This window comes from Galleria mellonella, unplaced genomic scaffold (assembly GCF_026898425.1).
Source record: "Galleria mellonella isolate WM207_F2 unplaced genomic scaffold, CSIRO_AGI_GalMel_v1 utg44, whole genome shotgun sequence".
NCBI classification, from domain to species: Eukaryota; Metazoa; Arthropoda; class Insecta; order Lepidoptera; family Pyralidae; genus Galleria; species Galleria mellonella.
In genome coordinates, this window is record NW_026442100.1 from 5,748,114 (window position 1) to 5,768,276 (window position 20,163).

The window sequence follows — 20,163 nt, forward strand, 5'->3', positions numbered from 1 at the left end:
AATATGCATTTACCATTAGGTAAGTTTTCTACGATGCTTATGTTATAGAAATCCACTTCGAATTCAGGTAAATTATCGTTCAGATCTAAGATTTCAACTTCCACTCGAGCTTGTGCTGTTTTTAGAGGATTATTAATCTGCGATGCTTGGATCTGCAGCACGAATGTATTGCCTGAAATAAATTATATGAATAGTAAATAAGCTTACGACTAATGGAAATTGGTAATCATTGGTTATAGACATGTACAGTTTTTTTTTTAATAATAATAATAATACTCCATCAAGAGCTATCTCTGAAGTACGGCCTCGCGAATGAGAGGTTGTCGTACTATAACTACGAGCCCCAGCCGGTCTTCGAAAGCGACAGCGTCAGGCTTTATTGAGACCGATCCATCATCACGAACAGGACAGTTCTCGCGAACAAACCTGATATCGTGGTGATGGATCGGGCACTCTCGAGGGTGATTTTGGTGGATGTCACCATACCGGATGACGATAACCTCGTGAAAGTCAAAACTTAGAATAAGAGAAAATTCTCGACTTGGCTCACGAGGTGACCGAAATGTGGGGGGTGGCATCCACCGAAATCATTCCAATCGTTTTGTCGGTGAACGGTCTTATCCCAACTAGTCTGGAACAACATATCAGACGGTTGGAATTCCGAGGCGGCTAACTTCCGGGAAAGATGCAGAAAGCGGTGCTCTTAGATACTGCCCACATTGTATGCTGGTTTCTCTCCCTGAGACCTCGAACCCCGGCCGACTATGCTTCTGCCGGGGGTTAGTTTGCCATCTCCTCTCCTTAAGAGGGAAGATGTGAATTTTTTGAGAAAAGAATATTTTTTATTTATCCACTACAACCATATTACACATTAATTGGTAATAATAACAAAATTAAACATAGTTGTGGAAGACTAGCATCTAAATTGGGCAGCGAGAGCAATAGTATCATGAACAACAGAGAATATACTGTAGTAACTATGGTATCCTCATGCGATGCCATTCCCAAGGTCGGTTTTTTTTTAACTTAATAATTACTGCACCCGTAACATTATCGATATAATAAGGATTAAAAGTATTCTATTCATTTACCAAGATATATCTCGGATGGGCTTTAGCTCATCTATGAAATTAAATTTGGTCAGCTGTTAAAGCATAATTGAATCTTAAAATTTTTATTAATTTTCAAATTCATGGTGCCATTAGAATGACAAATAACTGTTCTTTGTTTCTGCTCTGTTAAAATTACCTGGAAGTCCCGTTTCGACGTCAAGGTCAATCTCTTTTTCCAGAAAAAGGGTACCGTTGACAGGATCCAAAAAGAATAGCTTTCGTTCATTGCCAGCGACGAGTTCGTACCGTAGAGATGCGTTCAGGCCCTCGTCTTGGTCAAATGCTTTTATGTGCTCTTGAAATATCAATTCCTGATGGATACGTTTGCCCTGTAATATAATAAATAATATTAAATTATAATTAATGTAATACATACTTAATTCGCGGTATAATCCTGGCACAGAATGACTCACTTCTTCCTTGCCCGTGGATGTCGTAAGAGGTTGGTCCCGCCTGCCTAGCGTGGCAACTACTGGCGAAGTCCCCCAAGAGAGAGACATATGTTAAGCAGTGGATAATTAATAGCTGATATGATGATCATGATGATGAGGGCTAGTCAATTGCTTAAGCGCCTTGGGACGCTCAATAATTTTTAGATATTATACTTTTGAACAAGTTGCTTCGTACTTCGGCGTAAGCCATGTCAAAGGCGTTGATGTATAACAATGGCATCCTAGAAAATATTGACAACAGAGGGCGCCACACCAACAATAGCAGTAAGTAGCAACAGATACTTTATTAGCAATCATGTCAGTATTCACTGTTGTAACCTAAGATAGAGCACACTCTCACACCCATGGCTTTATACAATTATGGTCTATGCCTATATATATACTATATATTGTATTAAAACTTGTAACATTCTTTCTCTCTGTTCGCTCCACATTGTTAAATGTTCACATGTGCCTATGAAAATAATTTGTTCCATAAGAAAAAGTTTGTTTGCTGAAAACCTTCCTGTATTGTAATATTACACTAGGTTATGGGCCCAGCACGCTTCCGCTGGGCAACTCTGCTACCATTCACTCCTATTCTGACAGTAGTGTCGTTTTTGTTATTTACCTCTTTTTAGATCTTTTTCTAGATATGTGCAATTATTTTTAAAACTGTGCTTATAAAATTTGTTTACAAATACTCACCAATAGTGGATAAAACTCGGGTATCTGCGTCCTGTAAATATCGCGTGAGAACTTTGGTGGCAAATCATCGTTATCCTGTACGTAGATATCGACTGTGGTGTTGGTGCTACGCGGTGGGGACCCACGGTCCTGAAACGGAATTATAAAGTATTTAACACATTTGTGTTCCATGGCAAAACTAGTTATTTTCATTTAATAACTAAACTACTGAATCTATTTTAATAAAATTTCTATGAAACTAATCTGAAAGTATTTCACCAGAGGGAGACTTTGTACATAAGTCGATTGCTTGGGTACCTCTGTCCCATTCGTGTTTCTACCGTGAAGCAGTTGTGTTTGCATGGCTGTGTTTCGGTTTGAAGGGTGGGATATGGTGTGAATTTACAGGGTACAGAGAAATAACACCTGAGTCCTCAGGAATGACAACGCATGGGGGGTATCATGGGCGAAACACTATACTCTGTTATGTCCATGGTACTGCTCATGTCTATACGCGACGGTTGCCACTTTCCATCAGGTGGGCCGACAACTTATTGGCCATTCTAAGTTGTATACAAAAAAATATATCTTTTCTGTTAAAAAATAATTTTGTTATTTTTAATACAAATTGGTTTATAACTGAATTTGAAAACACCCACTTCCTTTTTATGAAATTGGTTGAAAAAATATATATAAGTAATGTATTCATATTTAAAAGTTAACGCTAGAAAAGTAAACGACCACAAAATTATGCTTAATTATCATATATTATATATTTAGAAAGATATTTTTATAAACAAAATGACTCTTTAAAAGTTACAAAAATACACTGACATGGCGTAGAACACTTAAAATAATTAATCCATAACTCCAAGAACTTAATGGGCACGTGGCAAAAAAACATACAAAGTTGGCAAACAAAAATAAAAATTGAACGCTGAACGCTAAATACGTATTTTATCAAGTATACTACGCCTCTCGTCCTACACTTTTTTGAACTCCACTGTAAGATATTTCTGTATGATGACATACAAATCTAAGTGTATTATTTTTCAAAACCATAAGCAATAGAATGGTAGAAGTTTTTTTTTGATGGGTGAAAATGGTATGGTAACCCCGCCTGCACTAACGGGATACGCTGGCGGAGCACCAGTGAAGGGTGATAGATGAGAATGAAAACAGGCCAGTTAGCCCATCATGATGAATTCATCAGGAATTAACCATGATAGTTTCCAGGGAGAACCGCGAGGAGGTCGACCTGGTTGGGTATATTGCCAGCAATGGGATTCTCAGTCTCCATTACTAACAATCCCTTTCCCCCCAGAATGGTAGAAGTTAGATATAAGAAATATTATAATTCTGATTGTTTCATGACGGTAAATCCATTGCAGTTTGCAAGTACTGGTACTAAACATAACAATTCCTATTTGAAATGAAAACTAATTCAATGTACATATACGTTTTACGTACATAACAATAACGTACTTTGAAAAGGTCAGTTTATCGCTCCTCTGTGTAAATGGATACGTGAATACCCACACAAATTGATTTTCATAAAATTGCTTGCAACTTGGATAAATAATAATAGAATGTAACGCCCACAATCGACGTTCTATACGGCAACAATATCATAAACTAAAAGGTCCCTTTGATGTTTTAGTTTCAAAAGATTTATAGATAAATTTAATTAATAACTATTGCCTATATATATTCTAGTATTATTATATGTATATATTTTTATAGAAATAATATTTTTGTGTTTTAGAAATAAATGCTCTTCGTGTTTATAAACGACGGTTGCCACTTTTCATCAGGTGAGTTATCTGTCTTTTTTTTTTGCATTTTATGATAGACCAGCAGGACTCACATATGATACCTTATCATGTTAGACTATATAAGAGTTATATGACTTGCCCAGGCTTTGCACGGTTTTTTTATATAATAAAACACAGTCCATGTTATTTGCTGATAACAAAGCTTTCTTTAAGTGAAAGAAATTTCAAAGTCCGTTAAGTAGTTTTTGAGTTTATCCGTTATAAACAAAAAATCAAATCGTTCCTTTATAGAATATATGGTTAGAACAGTGTCTCCCAACCTTTTTTATGCCATGCCCCACTTGAACGTTTCTAACATTTTTATGCCCCCATACATAATTTTTCCCGACAAAGTTTACTCGACGACTCTAATCGCCCAGTTGACATTTTGGCAACGTCAAACGAAATTATACCTAATACATATTTACAGCATTTTCTCTCTCTACTTCTAACATTGCATTTAAATGGCCCGGAGCAAGACGGTTAAAATCGCTTCGAGTCCATTTTTAATTCCCCCCCCCCCCCTAACTATCGTGGGAAATCGTTAGGAAACACCGGTTTAGAAAGAAACTTACCGAAGCGGTTACAATAATCTTAAACTGCCTGTCACCAGCATCAAAGTCCAATTGTTTCTTCAGTATAACAGCAGGCTTATGGGAACTCTCAAGGGCGAAGTGATCGTCATGGTTGCCTCCTGTGATGCTGTACTGGATATCCGAGTTGGGTGTGTTAGGTTTATCACGGTCAAACGCTCGAATGCCCTTGAAAATAGTTAGACCTGAAAATTATGAACGATTTAAATGAAAACTCTTTATTATTCTATTTAAAGAGCGATACTATACATAATACAAAAATTTAAACATGTAACAAAAAAAAATTCAAAAAAATGAGACAACAATGGGCGACCTTATTACTAAACAGCGATCCTTTGCTGGCAGCTTAAGGTTTCTATCAGCCATTTACGGTCCGTTGCTGAACATAGGTTTCTCCAATAAGGAGAGTTTTACTAAGAACCTTAGGATGAAGGGTATTGAAAACTTAAAAAAACATATCCATATCCGCAGGCGACATTTAAACTTATTTAGTAGTATAAATTGTATTTAACCAATTAATATAATACGTTAGAAAGTGTAGTTTGTGGATCATAAATTAAAAAAAAAATAATTAAAATTATATAAAAGATATATATATATATATATATATATATATATATATATATATATATATATAATATATATATATATATATATAGAGAGAGAGAGAGAGATTGTATGCCATAAAAAGCGACTTCAATTAAAGTAAAACCTGTTATTTTGAATTCTAAACTAAACTAAAACTACTGAACAGATTTTAATAAAATTTCTATGTGACTATTACTGAAAATATATCCTTTAAGATAGAAAAAATACAAATCGGTATAGACCTGACGAAGTTATGAGGTAACAAACATAAAAAAATGTACAACCGTTATATAGAGGGAGACTTTGTACAAAAGTCGATTGTTACCTCTGTCTCATTCGTGTTCCTACCGTGAAGCAGTCATGTTTGCATGGCTGTGCTTTCGGTTTGAAAAAAAGGGTGGGAAAAAAAATATGGCGTGAATTTACAGGGTACAGAGGAATAACATCTGAGATTATTTTTCCTCAGGAATGGCAACGCGAGGAGTGTATATATATATATGGGGGGTATCATGGCCGAAACAGTATACTCTGTTATGTCCATGGTACTGCTCATGTCTATAGGCGACGGTTACCACTTTTCATCAGGTGGGCCATCAGCTTGATTTCCATTCTAAGTTGTCAAAAAAAAAACCGACTTGAAAACCACCTGTATTTTGAAATCAGTTGAAAATACTAACTGAATATATAACATTGATATGAATACACGTATTAAGAAAAGCGTAGATAATTTATAATATTTAACTTAAGAATTTCTAGGCATATGTATTTTATATATTCATTAGTACATATATGTGTACATGGCGGACTTAATGCTAAAAGCATTCTCTCCCAGTCAACCATAGGCAAGTGTCAGAATACTCGAATGCGGTACTAGTAATTATTGATATACATACATACTAAAATTACATATATAAATGAATAAATATATATAAATAACAAATATACTTACACATATATAAAATGTACTATATTATACACGATATTGAGAATAATATAAAGCACTTACTGCTCGGATAAAGTAAAAAAGTGAGCGTGAACTTTTTTTTTGAAAGACGGTTTTTATACATTATATTATATTATACGGTTATTAGCATATCGTATTTAATATATAAATAAATCAAATTAGTTTTTATTAAAATTAATACAAATCGAAACTTATAAATCACTACAGAGACCAGCTGAGTAGGCAATTTTTTATTCATAGTCAGTTTGAATGGCTATTGTATGGACAAGAAGGCCATATTTTAATCAAATACTTGTAATTAATTTTTACTTTGTATTTTATTCATCATGTTTTTTTTTAATTTTCGTTCTTGTTTGTTCATTTTTTTTTACAAGCTTTTATTTAACTTCACTTTTTTTGTTCACTCCTATTTTTGTTGCTTTGTGTACAGCGCCTTGTATCTATATTGTTGCTACTTGTGAAAACCTATTAGTGGCTTATTTTGTGATCTTAAACTGTATTTTTTTGCTCTAGTGTAGCCCTGGTTTTCCTACTAATAAATAAATAAAATAAAAATAAATCTGAAATTTTACATTTACCACAATCAATCATGTTAGGAATTTTATTAAATTTAATCAAATTAATGAAATTAAAGTACAAAATAATATTATATTTAATATAAGAAAGTTAAATCATTAAATGGCATATTAAACTCTCGATAGATAATGTTTGTATTGTATTTCACTGTGTATATATCGTGCAGAGAAGGCGTTTCAATATCCCATAGTGAGTGATTCTTGAAACTAAATATAGACACAGTACAAGTTAATAGCAAAACATTGTTATCTAAATTTAGAATAGGCGCCTATGAGAGTTTAAACAACATCCCACGAATTCGCCTTGAGAAAGGTAAGATCATCCATGTCACGACCAAAGATCATATGCTGATGTTTTTTTTTTAATCGATGATAATGGATAATAACCCCGCCTGTGCTATCGGTATACGCTGGCGGAGCACCAGTGAAGAATGATAGGTGAGGATGAAAAAGCAGATCAGTTAGCCTATCGAGATAAATACATGAGGAATTCAGCACGATGGTTTCCAGGGGGGACCACGTGGAAGTCGACCTGACAGAGTATATTGTGAGCAATGGGACTAATAGTCCGCATTACACTCTCCATAGGCTACAGTGACCGTTTACCATCAGACGGGTTATATGCTTGTTTGCTACGGTGGGCTAACTGACCTGAGTTAGCCCACCACAATCACGATGGTCTCCAGGGGGTCCTGTCAGCCCCCGAGTGGTAGAGTGAGCACGCCATCCACCCTATCTTTAGAGAGGAGACCTGCTCTTGCCATCAGGGCGCGGGTCGCAGACGTCGGAAATGTGGTGAGTGCGAAAGCGAACCCATGTCTCCGACATATGGCACCTCGAGGGTATATCATCTGGTTTTTGGTGGGTACACCCCCACCTTATGGGGGGATTCCCACAGTACGCATTCACCTCCCACAAGGTGTATGGGTCTGCATAAAGCATTTTACAGACGTTAAAAAAAGGGGTCCTGCCAGAGTATGGGGCTACTAATCCTCATTACTAACAATCATTACTAACAATCATGCTATTAGACCTCATTACAAACAAGTAATAAGGTCTAATAGCAGCATTGCTAGCAATATACTCAACCAGGTCGACCTCCTCGCGGTTCCCGCTGGAAACTATCATGGTTAATTCCTGATGAATTCATCATGATGGGCTAACTGGCCTGTTTTCATTCTCATCGACCACCCTTCACTGGTGCTCCGCCAGCGTATCCCGTTAGCGCAGGCGGGGTTACCATACCATTAACACCCATTAAAAAAAACCCGCTGACATTGATGCTCCTTTCCACTTCGAGTTTGTTGAGAGAGAACTCCTGTAGAGTTATCCTCGCCTTTGTACATTAGCTTACCTCTGTCCTATTTTTATGTATTATTAGTGTATACAATAAAGTGTAAATAAATAAATAAAAAAACAAAATATTACCGACCTGCTGGTGTCAGTTCATCCACGGTGACTTTGTATGAGGAGTCTAAAAATTTTGGCGCGTTATCGTTTACGTCTTCTATGTACACCGTCACGGACAAATACGCCGATATCTGAAATGAGAATACCATTGTTATACGTGTGATTTGGGGGAAAGGGATTGTTAGTAATGGAAACTGAGAATCCCATTGCTAGCAATATACCCAACCAGGTCGACCTCCTCGCGGTTCTCCCTGGACACTATTATGGTTAATTACTTGTGAATTCGTTATGATGGGCTAACTGGCCTGTTTTCATTCTCATCGATCACCCTTCACTGGTGCTCCGCCAGCGTATCCCGTTAGCGCAGGCGGGGTTAACATTCCATTTTCACCCATCAAAAAAAATATATATATACACGTGTTATTTACCTTGATCTATTTAGTATATTTATGTATTATTATTTATATTATATATGTATGTTTATGTATTGTACTCTTATTTTTATATAAATGAAATTTAGAATATTTTGCACCAACAGCATATTGCAATATAATATGACCTTTCCCCCAAGGGGGAAAAGGATTGTTAGTAATAGAGTCAAATAGCCCTATTACTAGCAATATACCCTGTCAGCTCGACCTGCACGTGGTTCCCCCTGGAAACCATCGTGACTAATTCTAGTTTAATTCGTCAAGATGGGCTAACTGACCTGCTTTCATCTTCATCTGTCATCCCTCACTGGTGCCCCGCTAGTATATACCAATAGCGCAGACGGGGTTACTATACTATTATTACCCATTAAAAAAATATGACTCCCCCCATTTCCGATGGAGCGATGACGTCATACGCAATGCAAGGAATCAGTGGATGCAGGTGGCTGTGTTCACCAGTGGTCAGTTAACAGCTGATATGGTGACGTAAATAATTATTCAAATTAAAGAGCACAATGCAACTAAAAAAGTGGTACACGAGGTTATCAAAGTATCAGAGTACCATGAAATATTTTCCGAAATTTCGGAACCGAACGAAACACAAATTTGATGTAAAAATTACATAATACTTATCGTTTAAAAATATTAAAAATATTAAAATATTATTCTATTGGACTTTTATGGTAGGATTTATGATGAACGACATGTTAAGTTCCATTTACTGGACCGATTAAGGTATGAACGAAAACACGAAATTGAGTCCGAAACATCAAAATCTCATTTCATGGTAGGCCCTCAGATTTCAGAACCATGTTCGAATTAACAAAATTATAAAAAGAGCGCAACTAACTTTACAATTATTTTGAATGTAAGAGAATAAATAACATAGAAATAAAGATTTCTTTTTGTTAAAATGTACTTTAAAGTTTTTTTTTAATAACATTAGACACATAATGGCGATCGAGCCATTTGAGTTAGAAAGTATGACGAATTGAAAATTTTGGGTGTATTTCGTAGAATATTGGATAATAAAACCATAAGTGTAGTTAGGGATTCTACCATCCACTAGAAATGTCCATACATACATATCTGTCACGCCTCTCTCCCATTAGGGTGGGCAGAAACAATGGAACGCCAAATGCTTCAATTCAAACGAACCTCTTTCGCTTCTTCCACATTTATCAATCTCTTCATACACGCTCGCCGGTTACGGGTACTTTTAATTTGGCCCTTTCTTAGCACGTCGCCTATTTGGTCGACATATGACTAGAAATGTATTAGTGAAATTATCATAGGCAACTCTAAGTTTTTAATACGTATGTTTGGAGGGTGGAAAAGGATTGTTAGTAATGGAGACTGAGAATCCCATTGCTAACAATATACCCAACCAGGTCGACCTCCTCGCGGTTCCCCCTGGAAACTATCATGGTTAATTCCTGATGAATTTATCATGATGGGCTAACTGGCCTGTTTTCATTCCCATCTATCACCCTTCACTGGTGCTCCACCAGCGTATCCCGTTAGCGCAGGTGGAGTTACTGTTACCATACCATTTTCACCCATCAAAAAAAAACAAAATACGTATGTTTGGAATTGAAACTACTGGTACAAGATCACAATTTAACAACTTTTTTTTAATAAAACCAAAATGATTTAAAAAAACACTTAGTCATATATATTTTTAAAAGAGAGTTATTATCTCTGACTGCGCTATGAAATTAAGGGCAAATAATAAGCAATTGCAAGCAAAAAAGATAATCACAATTGATAAAGTAAGAAAATAATCTACCTACAAAGCAAATTGGGTTAAGGCCGTAGCACCTGAGGCTTGTCAAGCCGTGAAAACTTCTACCGTGTTCTTGCAAATAAGATTTAAATATGAAATTAGATAAGAGTATTATTTTCATGAGCGTAAAGTTCATTTTCGCATTTATCATGTTATAGCATGGCATTATGTTAATGATATATATATGACTTTGTTTATTTCATTATTTAGTTTATTAACTGTGTTTGTACGCTTTGTAACAAAGTCTACTTATCTTCTTCTATCTATGTGATAGTTTTTTAGATTTTTTTTTCTATTTAAAATTGAGATTCATATAGAAAATTATGCCAAATATTTACTTGAATTTATAGAAATTTAAGATTTTTATTTTCTTATAACTTTTTTATATATTTATAAATGTGTCGTTGTGGTATATATACATTATAACAAATATATATATATATATATATATATATATATATATATATATATATTAAAACATACAATTCAATTATACATTATCATACATATCATAAATAATCGTTGAATGTCCAGAGGAGTATACTTTCAACCAAATTATTTACAATAGCATATTTTACTCAACTTTAATAAATTGAGTATGTAATACAAAAATATAAAGAAAAGGCTTTAATTGGCTATTAATTACATCTAAATATACAGGAATAAATTATGCTAATTTATAACAATTAGTTACCAATGTTGCCAGTACTCAGAAATATGCTAAAGTAGTTTATTTTTTACTTGAATTCTTTTAATATAAACTGTGAAAAACAAAATCTAATCGTAGTACCTAACTATAACGAATTAAGATGAAAAAATAATTTATGGTCGGCACATTATAAAATATAATTTGCATTTAATCAAAAACAGAATTTAGAATTCTCTATTGGACAAGGAATATAATAAAATCAAACGTATAAATGGCCATTAATTATCTTCATAAAGTAGGGAGCAGACTGGAAGCCGTGAAACCGATTCCTCCATTCGAACATTGAGCAAATGTCAATTTCATAAATTTAATTCTGAAATAACAGAGAGATTCTTTACCCGCCAAGTTCATCGACTCCCATTTTAAAGATGTCCTCAAGTTTTTACGATAGGGGTTATAAAAACAACATAAAAACAGTCTTTCCGCCGTTCTATTAAGTGTTGCATGAAAATGTTTGTAGCATTCAGTGCGTTATTTCACAGTAAATTTTATTTCAGCTATATATTGTGATATTTGTAATAAATTATTTAAATAATTTAAATTTTAGATAATAAACTAATTTTGTTCAATAGTAACTAATACGTTCCGATTATTGTATGCATTGATTAAATGCGTTCATAACTTTTTCCTACCAAAGTGTGGCAACACCGCATTATCTGTCAATTGAAATTAAAAACGTTGTTTGAGAAATAATTTTAAAATTTCTCTGTTGTCGAACTAAACATGTTAATTACGCATTAACTTTTTTTTATTGATCTGTCATTGTATATTCGGATTTTGATGGTAAAATGTGTTTAAAATAGTTCAAAACAAAATACGAAGTAAGTGCAAACTTTTTAGATTTATTTATAAACTATTCTATGATTGATAATTTACTTCGTTGTCGCAGCACTTTTTAAATTATCCAATGGAAAATATTAAAAAATTGTTCAATTATTTTTGTAAACTGACAGTTAATTACAACGTTAACACACTTTGGTAAGCTTAAGTTATACCATATCAGTAAATAAACTGATCACCAAATTATATATAAAAGAAATTCTTAAATATAAAAATACATATTTAAAGTATCAATTTTAAAATATTTCTGTTGTAAATCTATCTATTATATTCACGCCTTACATCTAAGTACTATAAATATTAGTTAAAGATAAAAAATCTTTGAAGTCACTACATTAAAAAGTTGTGTTTTAATTCATATGTGACCAGCCTATTGTCACTTCAACTTGATTATTCTTCGGCCTATGTCGGTTACTTTGGTTCTTTTGCATATATCCTCATTTCGGATTCTGTTACGCAAAGAAACTCTGAGCATGGCCCTTTCTATAATTCGCTAAGTAATTTGGAGCTGTAATTTAAATAGTCTAACAGTTAAATTGTATTAATAATAATAATAATACATTTATTTGCATTAAATAGGGTAGGTATCGGTGGTCTTGTATTACATAAAGTCTCGTTCCTATTTAGCCATTACAGAATAGCATGCAAATGTCCCATTTTGATAGGAACTGATTAATTTATGCATCGACAACTATATTAGACATTTATCTATTCTTTTTTGAAAAATTCGTCAACAGAGTAAAAGCTTTTGCTAAATAACCATTTATGTAATACAAATTTAATTTATTTAATTGAAGTTTAATCCGTAATAAAAAACATCTTGTACGAATATTAATAAAGTTGTTTTGAGAATTGTATTGGTCACTAGTTCTTTAGGGTATCTTGCGCTTCTTTGTATTTGCTTTTTCATCTGCAAACATGTCTTATTTAATTTAACAAATGGTTCAAGTATATACAGACTGGGAACAGGTAATATATTTAGAGATTTGAAATAAGGTCTACAAGAAACATCAGGTGCAATATTACATATAGCACGTATGCAACTTTTTTGCGCAACTAGAATTTTCCCAATATCAGCGCCATTACATTTAAAGTAAGTTGTAAATGGATACATGAGTAAATAAATAAATAAATAATAAGTCTTTAGAGTTATTATTCTTACAAGGTCATCGCCAGAATCGAAGTCGCAGCCAAGCCTGAACTTCATGACGTTCTGCGGCGTGTCACTGTCCACCATTGAGTTGAGGCTCTGCGCCAGCACCACTGACACGTGGGTCCGGTTCACGTCCCGATACGTGAAGTAGTGGGCATCTTCTTCTTTGTCCACCGGTTGGAGACTGAGGTTCTTTCTGTAAATATAATACGTCAGTTAATAATTTTTTTTATACAACTTAGAATGGCAAACAAGCTAACAGCCCGTTTGATGGAAAGTGGTAACCGTCGCCTATACACATGAGCAGTACCATGGACATAATGCGTTGCCATTCCTGAGGACTCAGGTGTTATTACTGTGCACCCTGTAAATTCACGCCATATCCCACCTTTCAAACCGAAACATAGCCATGCAAACACAACTGCTTCATGGTTGAAACACGAATGGGACAGAGGTACCCAAGCATACGACTTTTGTAATTTATCATATATATATAAAACATTAAGTTCATACAATCTTTTCAAAACAATTGTTGTATTGTGTCCAAGGTGTGTCTCTTCTTTACCACTATTATTACCATAATTCCACTGCTGGGCACTATTTGTTGGCCTTAAAAATAGAATACATCGGTTTATTATCAGCCTGGTAGCTAGGTTTTTTGATATTTTAATATGTAAATTAATTTCCACGCTAGACTACAAAAATTAATAACTATTATAATTAAAAAAATATTTATTTATTTATATTTATTACAATGATGTCATTACAGGTTCTCTCACCTATAGCGTCAACGTTAAACATTTAAATACCTTTATCTATTATTTAAAAAAGGCATAATAAAAAAGAAAGTTATATTACATGCCCAGAAAACTTTTCCATACATAAAATACTTATTTCAATATTAAAAGATTTAAGTTGTTTGAATTTAAGTTATACAAAATTAATCACGCCATCTGTCATCGGTTTCGTGTACTATGAAGAATTAGTACGTATGTACGTGCTTTGAGAATCAAATACTTAAGTTACACGGCATCACCGGTCTAATGCTTTCTAATTTAAGTTTATTTCCTTCAAACGCCACTAGATATCGCCACATGTATTACAATGACAGTCATTTGTAATTTTATATTAAATGTAAACTAAAACTAGACCTGACTATGAATAAATAAAAAAAATCTGGCAAAATGTATTATATATGAGTACATATGTATGTAAATGACATACAAGTAGGTAAATGAACAACACATTCTATCTTTTTGGTTTTTTATGGAAGACCGAGGAATAAGTACATGGAACAGATAAAGGAAACATTAGGTGTCATGTCGTATAGGGAGGTCAGAGATATGGCCTGGGATAGAGCTAGCTGGAAGAAGATACGTGAATTAGTTGCATCGACAAGAGGAAACACTTAAATGAAAAGAGAAGTGTTAAGATATCCATAAGTTGAAGATTTAATAACCGTTTACGATCAGACGGGCCATGTTTAATACAAATAATTTATTTTATTTAAAAAGTGGTAAAAAGGATATCTTTTTTTTTATACAACTTAGAATGACAAACAAGCTGACGGTCCACCTGATGGATAGTTATAACCGTCGCTTATAGACATGAGCAGTACCGTGGACATAACAGAGTATACTGTTTCACCCATGATACCTCCCATGCATTGTCATGAGGACTTAGATGTTATTCCTCTGTACCCTGTAAATTCACGCCATATCACACCCTATAAACCGAAACACAGCCATGCAAACACAACTGCTTCACGGTAGATAATATTTAAATATTATTCACACTTTTCACCAGAATTTGGCATACAAAATTCATTTAACTGTGCTATGCTGCGAACGTGTTTCAACCGTAAAGCAGCTGTGTTTGCATGGCTGTGTTTCGGTTTGAAGGGTGGGATATGGCGTAAATTTACTGGGTACAGAGGAATAACATCTGAGTCCTCAGGAATGGCAACGCATGGGGTGTATCATGGGCGAAACAGTATGCTCTGTTATGTTCATAGTACTGTTCATGTCTATAGGCGACGGTTACCACTTTCCATTAGGTGGACCGCCAGCTTGTTTGCCATTCTAAGTAGTATAAAAAAAAAATATATAAAAAAAAACACAAAACAAAAACTGAATGTCACATATTTACATACATATGTCGTCATGTACATGTCATCATCGATGATGTTTACATGTAAAGGCTGTTACCATTTCCCACCAAATGACTACAATCTATCAATCAAGTTGTCATAATGTTTTACCACTGAACTAGTTTAGGACATCTTAAACAGTTTATTAAAATGTTAATTAGACACTTATTAACTAAATAAATGCATTTGCGCAATGATAAATGGCAAGGTCGTAACAGCCAGTTTATAAAATGATCATCAGTTTAATTAAAATCAAGATTTATATCTAGATTTTATAATTTGAATATAAATATGTTCGGCTGCTCAATGATTAACGTCTTTTAGATTACGCAAAGAACGAGTTTTAAATTCACCGACATAGCCCGAAGAATAAGCAAGCTGAAGTGGCCACGGGCTGGTTACATAACTCGAAAAACCAAAGATAATAAAGAATAGAAGAGGCAAAATGCTGGGCCACCTTATACGACATGACGATTTTTTTAAGAGCATAGTAGAAGGAAAGATATAGGGCAAAAGAGGAAGAGGAAGACCGAGGATTAACTACATGGGACAGATAAAGGAAACACTAGGCGTCATGTCGTATAGGGAGATAAAGGATATGGCCTGGATAGAGCTGGCTGAAGGAAGATGCATGAATTAGTTGCACCGACAAGAGGAAACTCTTAAATGAAAAAAAAAAAACATCTACTAGGGGGGAGAAAGGGATTGTTAGTAATGGGAGTCTAACTGAGTGACTATCAGGTCGACCTCCGCGCGGTTCCACCTGGAAAGCGTCGTGGTTAATTTTAGTAGAATTTGTCACGATGGGCTAACTGACCTGCTTTCATCGTCACCTATCATCTCTCACTGATGACCCGTCAGCGTATACCGATAGCGTGGGCCACCATTCCATTATTATTCCTTATCATCCATTAAAAAAACCCTCTACTAGGTCGAGTGACGACCTCAAATGCATTGCAAGAAGTCAGTGGATGCAAGTGGTTTAGGACTATTCTCTATGGCAGTCTATGAAACTCGCCTTCACATTTATATTATTAGTAAGGCTGTACCAAATTATATTTCGTTCTTCATTCTTCAGATATAATATATACCAGATATACCAGAGGGAGACTTTGTACAAAAGTCGATTGCTTGGGTACCTCTGTCCCATTCGTGTTTCAACCGTGAAGCAGTTGTGTTTACATGGCTGTGTTTCGGTTTGAAGGGTATGATATGGCGTGAATTTACAGGGTATAGAGAAATTACACCTGAGTCGTCAGGAATGGCAACGCGTGGGGGGTATCATGGACGAAACAGTATACTCTGTTATGTCCATGGTACTGCTCATGTCTATAGGCGACGGTTACCATTTTCCATCAAGTGGGCCGTCAGCTTGTTTGCCATTCTAAGTTGTATAAAATATATATATATATAAAACATAAAACACCCACCCATCCCAAATCCCCGAAAAGTTTTATGATTTGGTCTCTAAAGAATGAGGGCTCTGTCGAGAAATGTTGCAAGACGAAAAAAAAAACAAATCGATAAAATTTATCGATTTTGTCTTTAAAAATCGTGCAAATTGCCATGTAGGATAAAAGGACTACCTGGCTAATTACTATATATCTGAAGAATGAAGACTCATAATATATTGATGGAACTTCACTCTGGAAGTTCGCTTGATCATATATTGTAATGCAAAGTGCACTTTTATTCATGACTAAATTAATAACGTACTTCATACATAACTTATATTTGAAAAATAAACTACAGAAAAACAGTCCAGTATTAATAATATAATTTGCAAAAAAAAAAAAAGAAATATACCAACGAATCTAAACCTCGTTCTTTTCGTTGGTTGTGTGGTCCCGGCATAGAATAAGCCAGCCCTTTTTTAACCGTGGCTGTCGTGAGAAGTGACTAAGGGACGGCGAGGCATGGACAGTAGTATTCCTTTAAAAACATTTATAAAGCTTAACTGTGATTGCCAATCCGTCTGCCAAGCATGGCAAATATGGGCAAAACCTGCAAAGGGAGGTATATGTTCAGCAGTGGACAGTTAAAGGCTGATATAATGTTGATAGTCACGACCTGAAATGAATTTTTTTTTTTATGGTTGAAAATGGAATGGTAACCCCGCCTGCGCTAACGGGATACGCTAGCGGAGCACCAGTGAAGGGTGATCGATGAGAATGAAAACAGGCCAGTTAGCCCATCCTGACGAATTCAATTAGAATTAGCCACGATGGTTTCCTGACATGGTATATTGCTAGCCATGGAACTGATAGCTCGCATCACTAACAATCCCTTCTCCCTATACTGAAATACATTGCAGGAGGTTAGTGGATGTAGGTGGCTCAGGACCGTTCTTTATGGCAGTCTATGGGGGAGGCTTATGGCCAGCAGTGGACAGATAATGGCTGAAATGATGATGATAATGATGATATTGATTTGGTGACAACAAGGTATATGCTTACTTCAAAATGGACAATACACTAAAATTAAATTAATTTGCAATTTATGAGCAATTTACGACTCACACTCCATTAAATGACCACTCGTTATTGATAAACAAACAGTGATTTATGTCTCTCGATTCTAATACCGTGTAACATACGCCCACACACCACGACCGTCACGGTAGTCTAGCTTCGTTATTTACAATTCTCGTCTAACCCGATGCATAATAAAATTAATTAAATAACAAACTGAACTATATCCATTGTACTCGTAATTATAAACGAAAGAAGAGACAGGGCATTTTTTAATGGCCAATAATGGAATGGAAACAAATTAGCGCTACTGGTATTTTTTTATGCAACTTAGAATGGTAAACAAGGGGTCCACATGATTAAAACTGTCACATGGTAACTGTCGCCTCTAAGTATGAGCAGTATCATGGACATAACATATAAGAGAGATATACTATGTCGCTCATGACACCTCACATGTATTACATTTTCTGAGAACTAAGGTGCCACCGTACCTTGTGTTTTCACTGCCACGTTCCACCCTTCAAACCGAAACACAGCAACATTTGCTGATGTGGTATCAGTGATGAATGATAGGTAAAGATTTGTCGGTTTAATTGATGAATCCATCTTGAAACACATATCTTTTCACGTCGGGGATTAAAAATGGAACCCACATAATACCTTATCCATTGCAAAAGGAATTGTTCACGATGATTTTCAGGGGGAACCGCGTGGAGGTCGACCTAATATTGCTAGCAATGGGCCTGTCAAACTCCATTGCTAACAATCTCTCCCCCCCCCCCCCATAAAAGAGTACGTATATTGGGAATAAGAATAAGCTGGTCAAACAGCTCGAAGAACCGACAACCGATGGGGGAAGAAAGATTCTTGAGTGGCGACCCCGTACTGGTAAATGCAATGTAGGGCAACTCCCCACTAGATGGCATGACAGTCTCACATATATTGCAGGTGACTCAGGACCGTTTCTTCTTATGGCAGTCTATGGGGTAGGCCTATGTTGTGCAGTGAGCAATTAATGGTAGATAACTTTACAATTATTAGCAAATGTGACTAGTTCCCATTGCTAAATTTTTTTTATTTAACTCTACCTGCGTTTCCAGTAACAAATACGCAGCTAACTAATTCAGAATTTCCGGTGTCTGTGTGAATCTGTCTAGTGTTCTAGTATCTATTATCAAAGTTACATAATTATAACAGTTTAAACTTGTTTTTCGAGTTAATTATGCTAGTTACGTGAGTGTAATACACATACGCCGGTTATGTTCTTAAATTGGGTTAATAGAATAAACCGTAGTTGGTTCTCTGTTATATTGTTATAATTAACATGCTAGCGTCTACATACTATTATATTTTAGTATTTCCTTCCTTACGTTTCCGTATAAGTTTATAGTCACTCAGATCTGTGATAAGTATGACATACAGTTACAAGTTTATTTTAATGCAGTATCAAGTTTAGATAATAAAGTTTACTGTGTTGTGGTGTGTAGTTATAGCTACACTGTGGGTATTGTTTTTCGTGTGAAGGTGGCGCCCTCTAACGCCAAGAGTTTTCAAGCTGCCCTTGTTGTAATAAAACACCTCTAACGTGGCTTATCAGATTTTTGAAACAAGTTACTTTGATTCACAGCGGCTGATTGTCGATCGATTCTTGGGAAAGCGACTGCTTTGATGCCCGGGATGGCCGCATGCCCCATACGTCTACTATACAGTTATAGTAACATCTTACCATCAGTCTAGTCGTATGCTTGACTGTCAACTCAGTCATATATAAATATTGTGAAAGTTGTTCAAGTTAGCGTTCATTGCCGTGTGATGACAGCATAGAATATCCCTTTCTTTCCCTTAGTTGTCGTAAAAGGAGATTAAGGTATCTTGATAATCGAGGGATGGGCAGCAACGTCTCTTTTAAAATAACTCTAAAAGTCTAACTGCGTTTGCCAATCCGCCTGCCAAGCGTGGCAACTACTGTCAAAACTCCCCTTATGGAAGCGGCCTATGTTCAACAGTGGACAGTGGGGGGAAAGGGATTGTTAGTAATGGGGTCTAATAGCCCCATTACTAGCAATATACCCTCTCAGGTTGACCTCCACGCGGTTCCCCCTGGAAACCATCATGTTTAATTCTTGTCGAATTCATCATGGTGGGCCAACTAACCTGCATTCATTCTCACCTATCATCTTCCACTTGTGTCTCGTCGGTGTATACCGATAGCGCGGGCGGGGTTACTATTCAATTTTCGTCCATTAAAAAAACAGTGGACAGTTTATTGTGAAAGTTTGTAAACAAACATTGTGAAAGATTGTCTATTATCAAGCAATATGAATTTAAGATTTTGTAAAATCATTTGTACATCACGTCTTACTCAACTGCGAAACGAAATTGTAACACATGTTGTCGATCATATTGACATTAGTATCGACTTTCGGTTTCTAGATCATCATTAATAT

General features: G+C 35.3%; 1 protein-coding gene across 2 annotated transcripts in view; it reads right to left on the reverse strand.

The window, feature by feature from the left end:
- Positions 1-20,163, reverse strand: part of LOC113518977 (cadherin-89D) — a 90,406-nt gene that overhangs the window by 19,734 nt on the left and 50,509 nt on the right. For both annotated transcript variants that reach the window (XM_052898532.1, XM_031907386.2), the window contains exons 3-8: positions 13,103-13,289; positions 8,197-8,305; positions 4,620-4,822; positions 2,252-2,380; positions 1,249-1,441; positions 14-172 (exon numbers count right to left, since the gene is read on the reverse strand). In XM_052898532.1, coding sequence (XP_052754492.1) covers positions 14-172; positions 1,249-1,441; positions 2,252-2,380; positions 4,620-4,822; positions 8,197-8,305; positions 13,103-13,289 — 980 coding nt within the window. The remainder of the gene's footprint in view (positions 1-13; positions 173-1,248; positions 1,442-2,251; positions 2,381-4,619; positions 4,823-8,196; positions 8,306-13,102; positions 13,290-20,163) is intronic.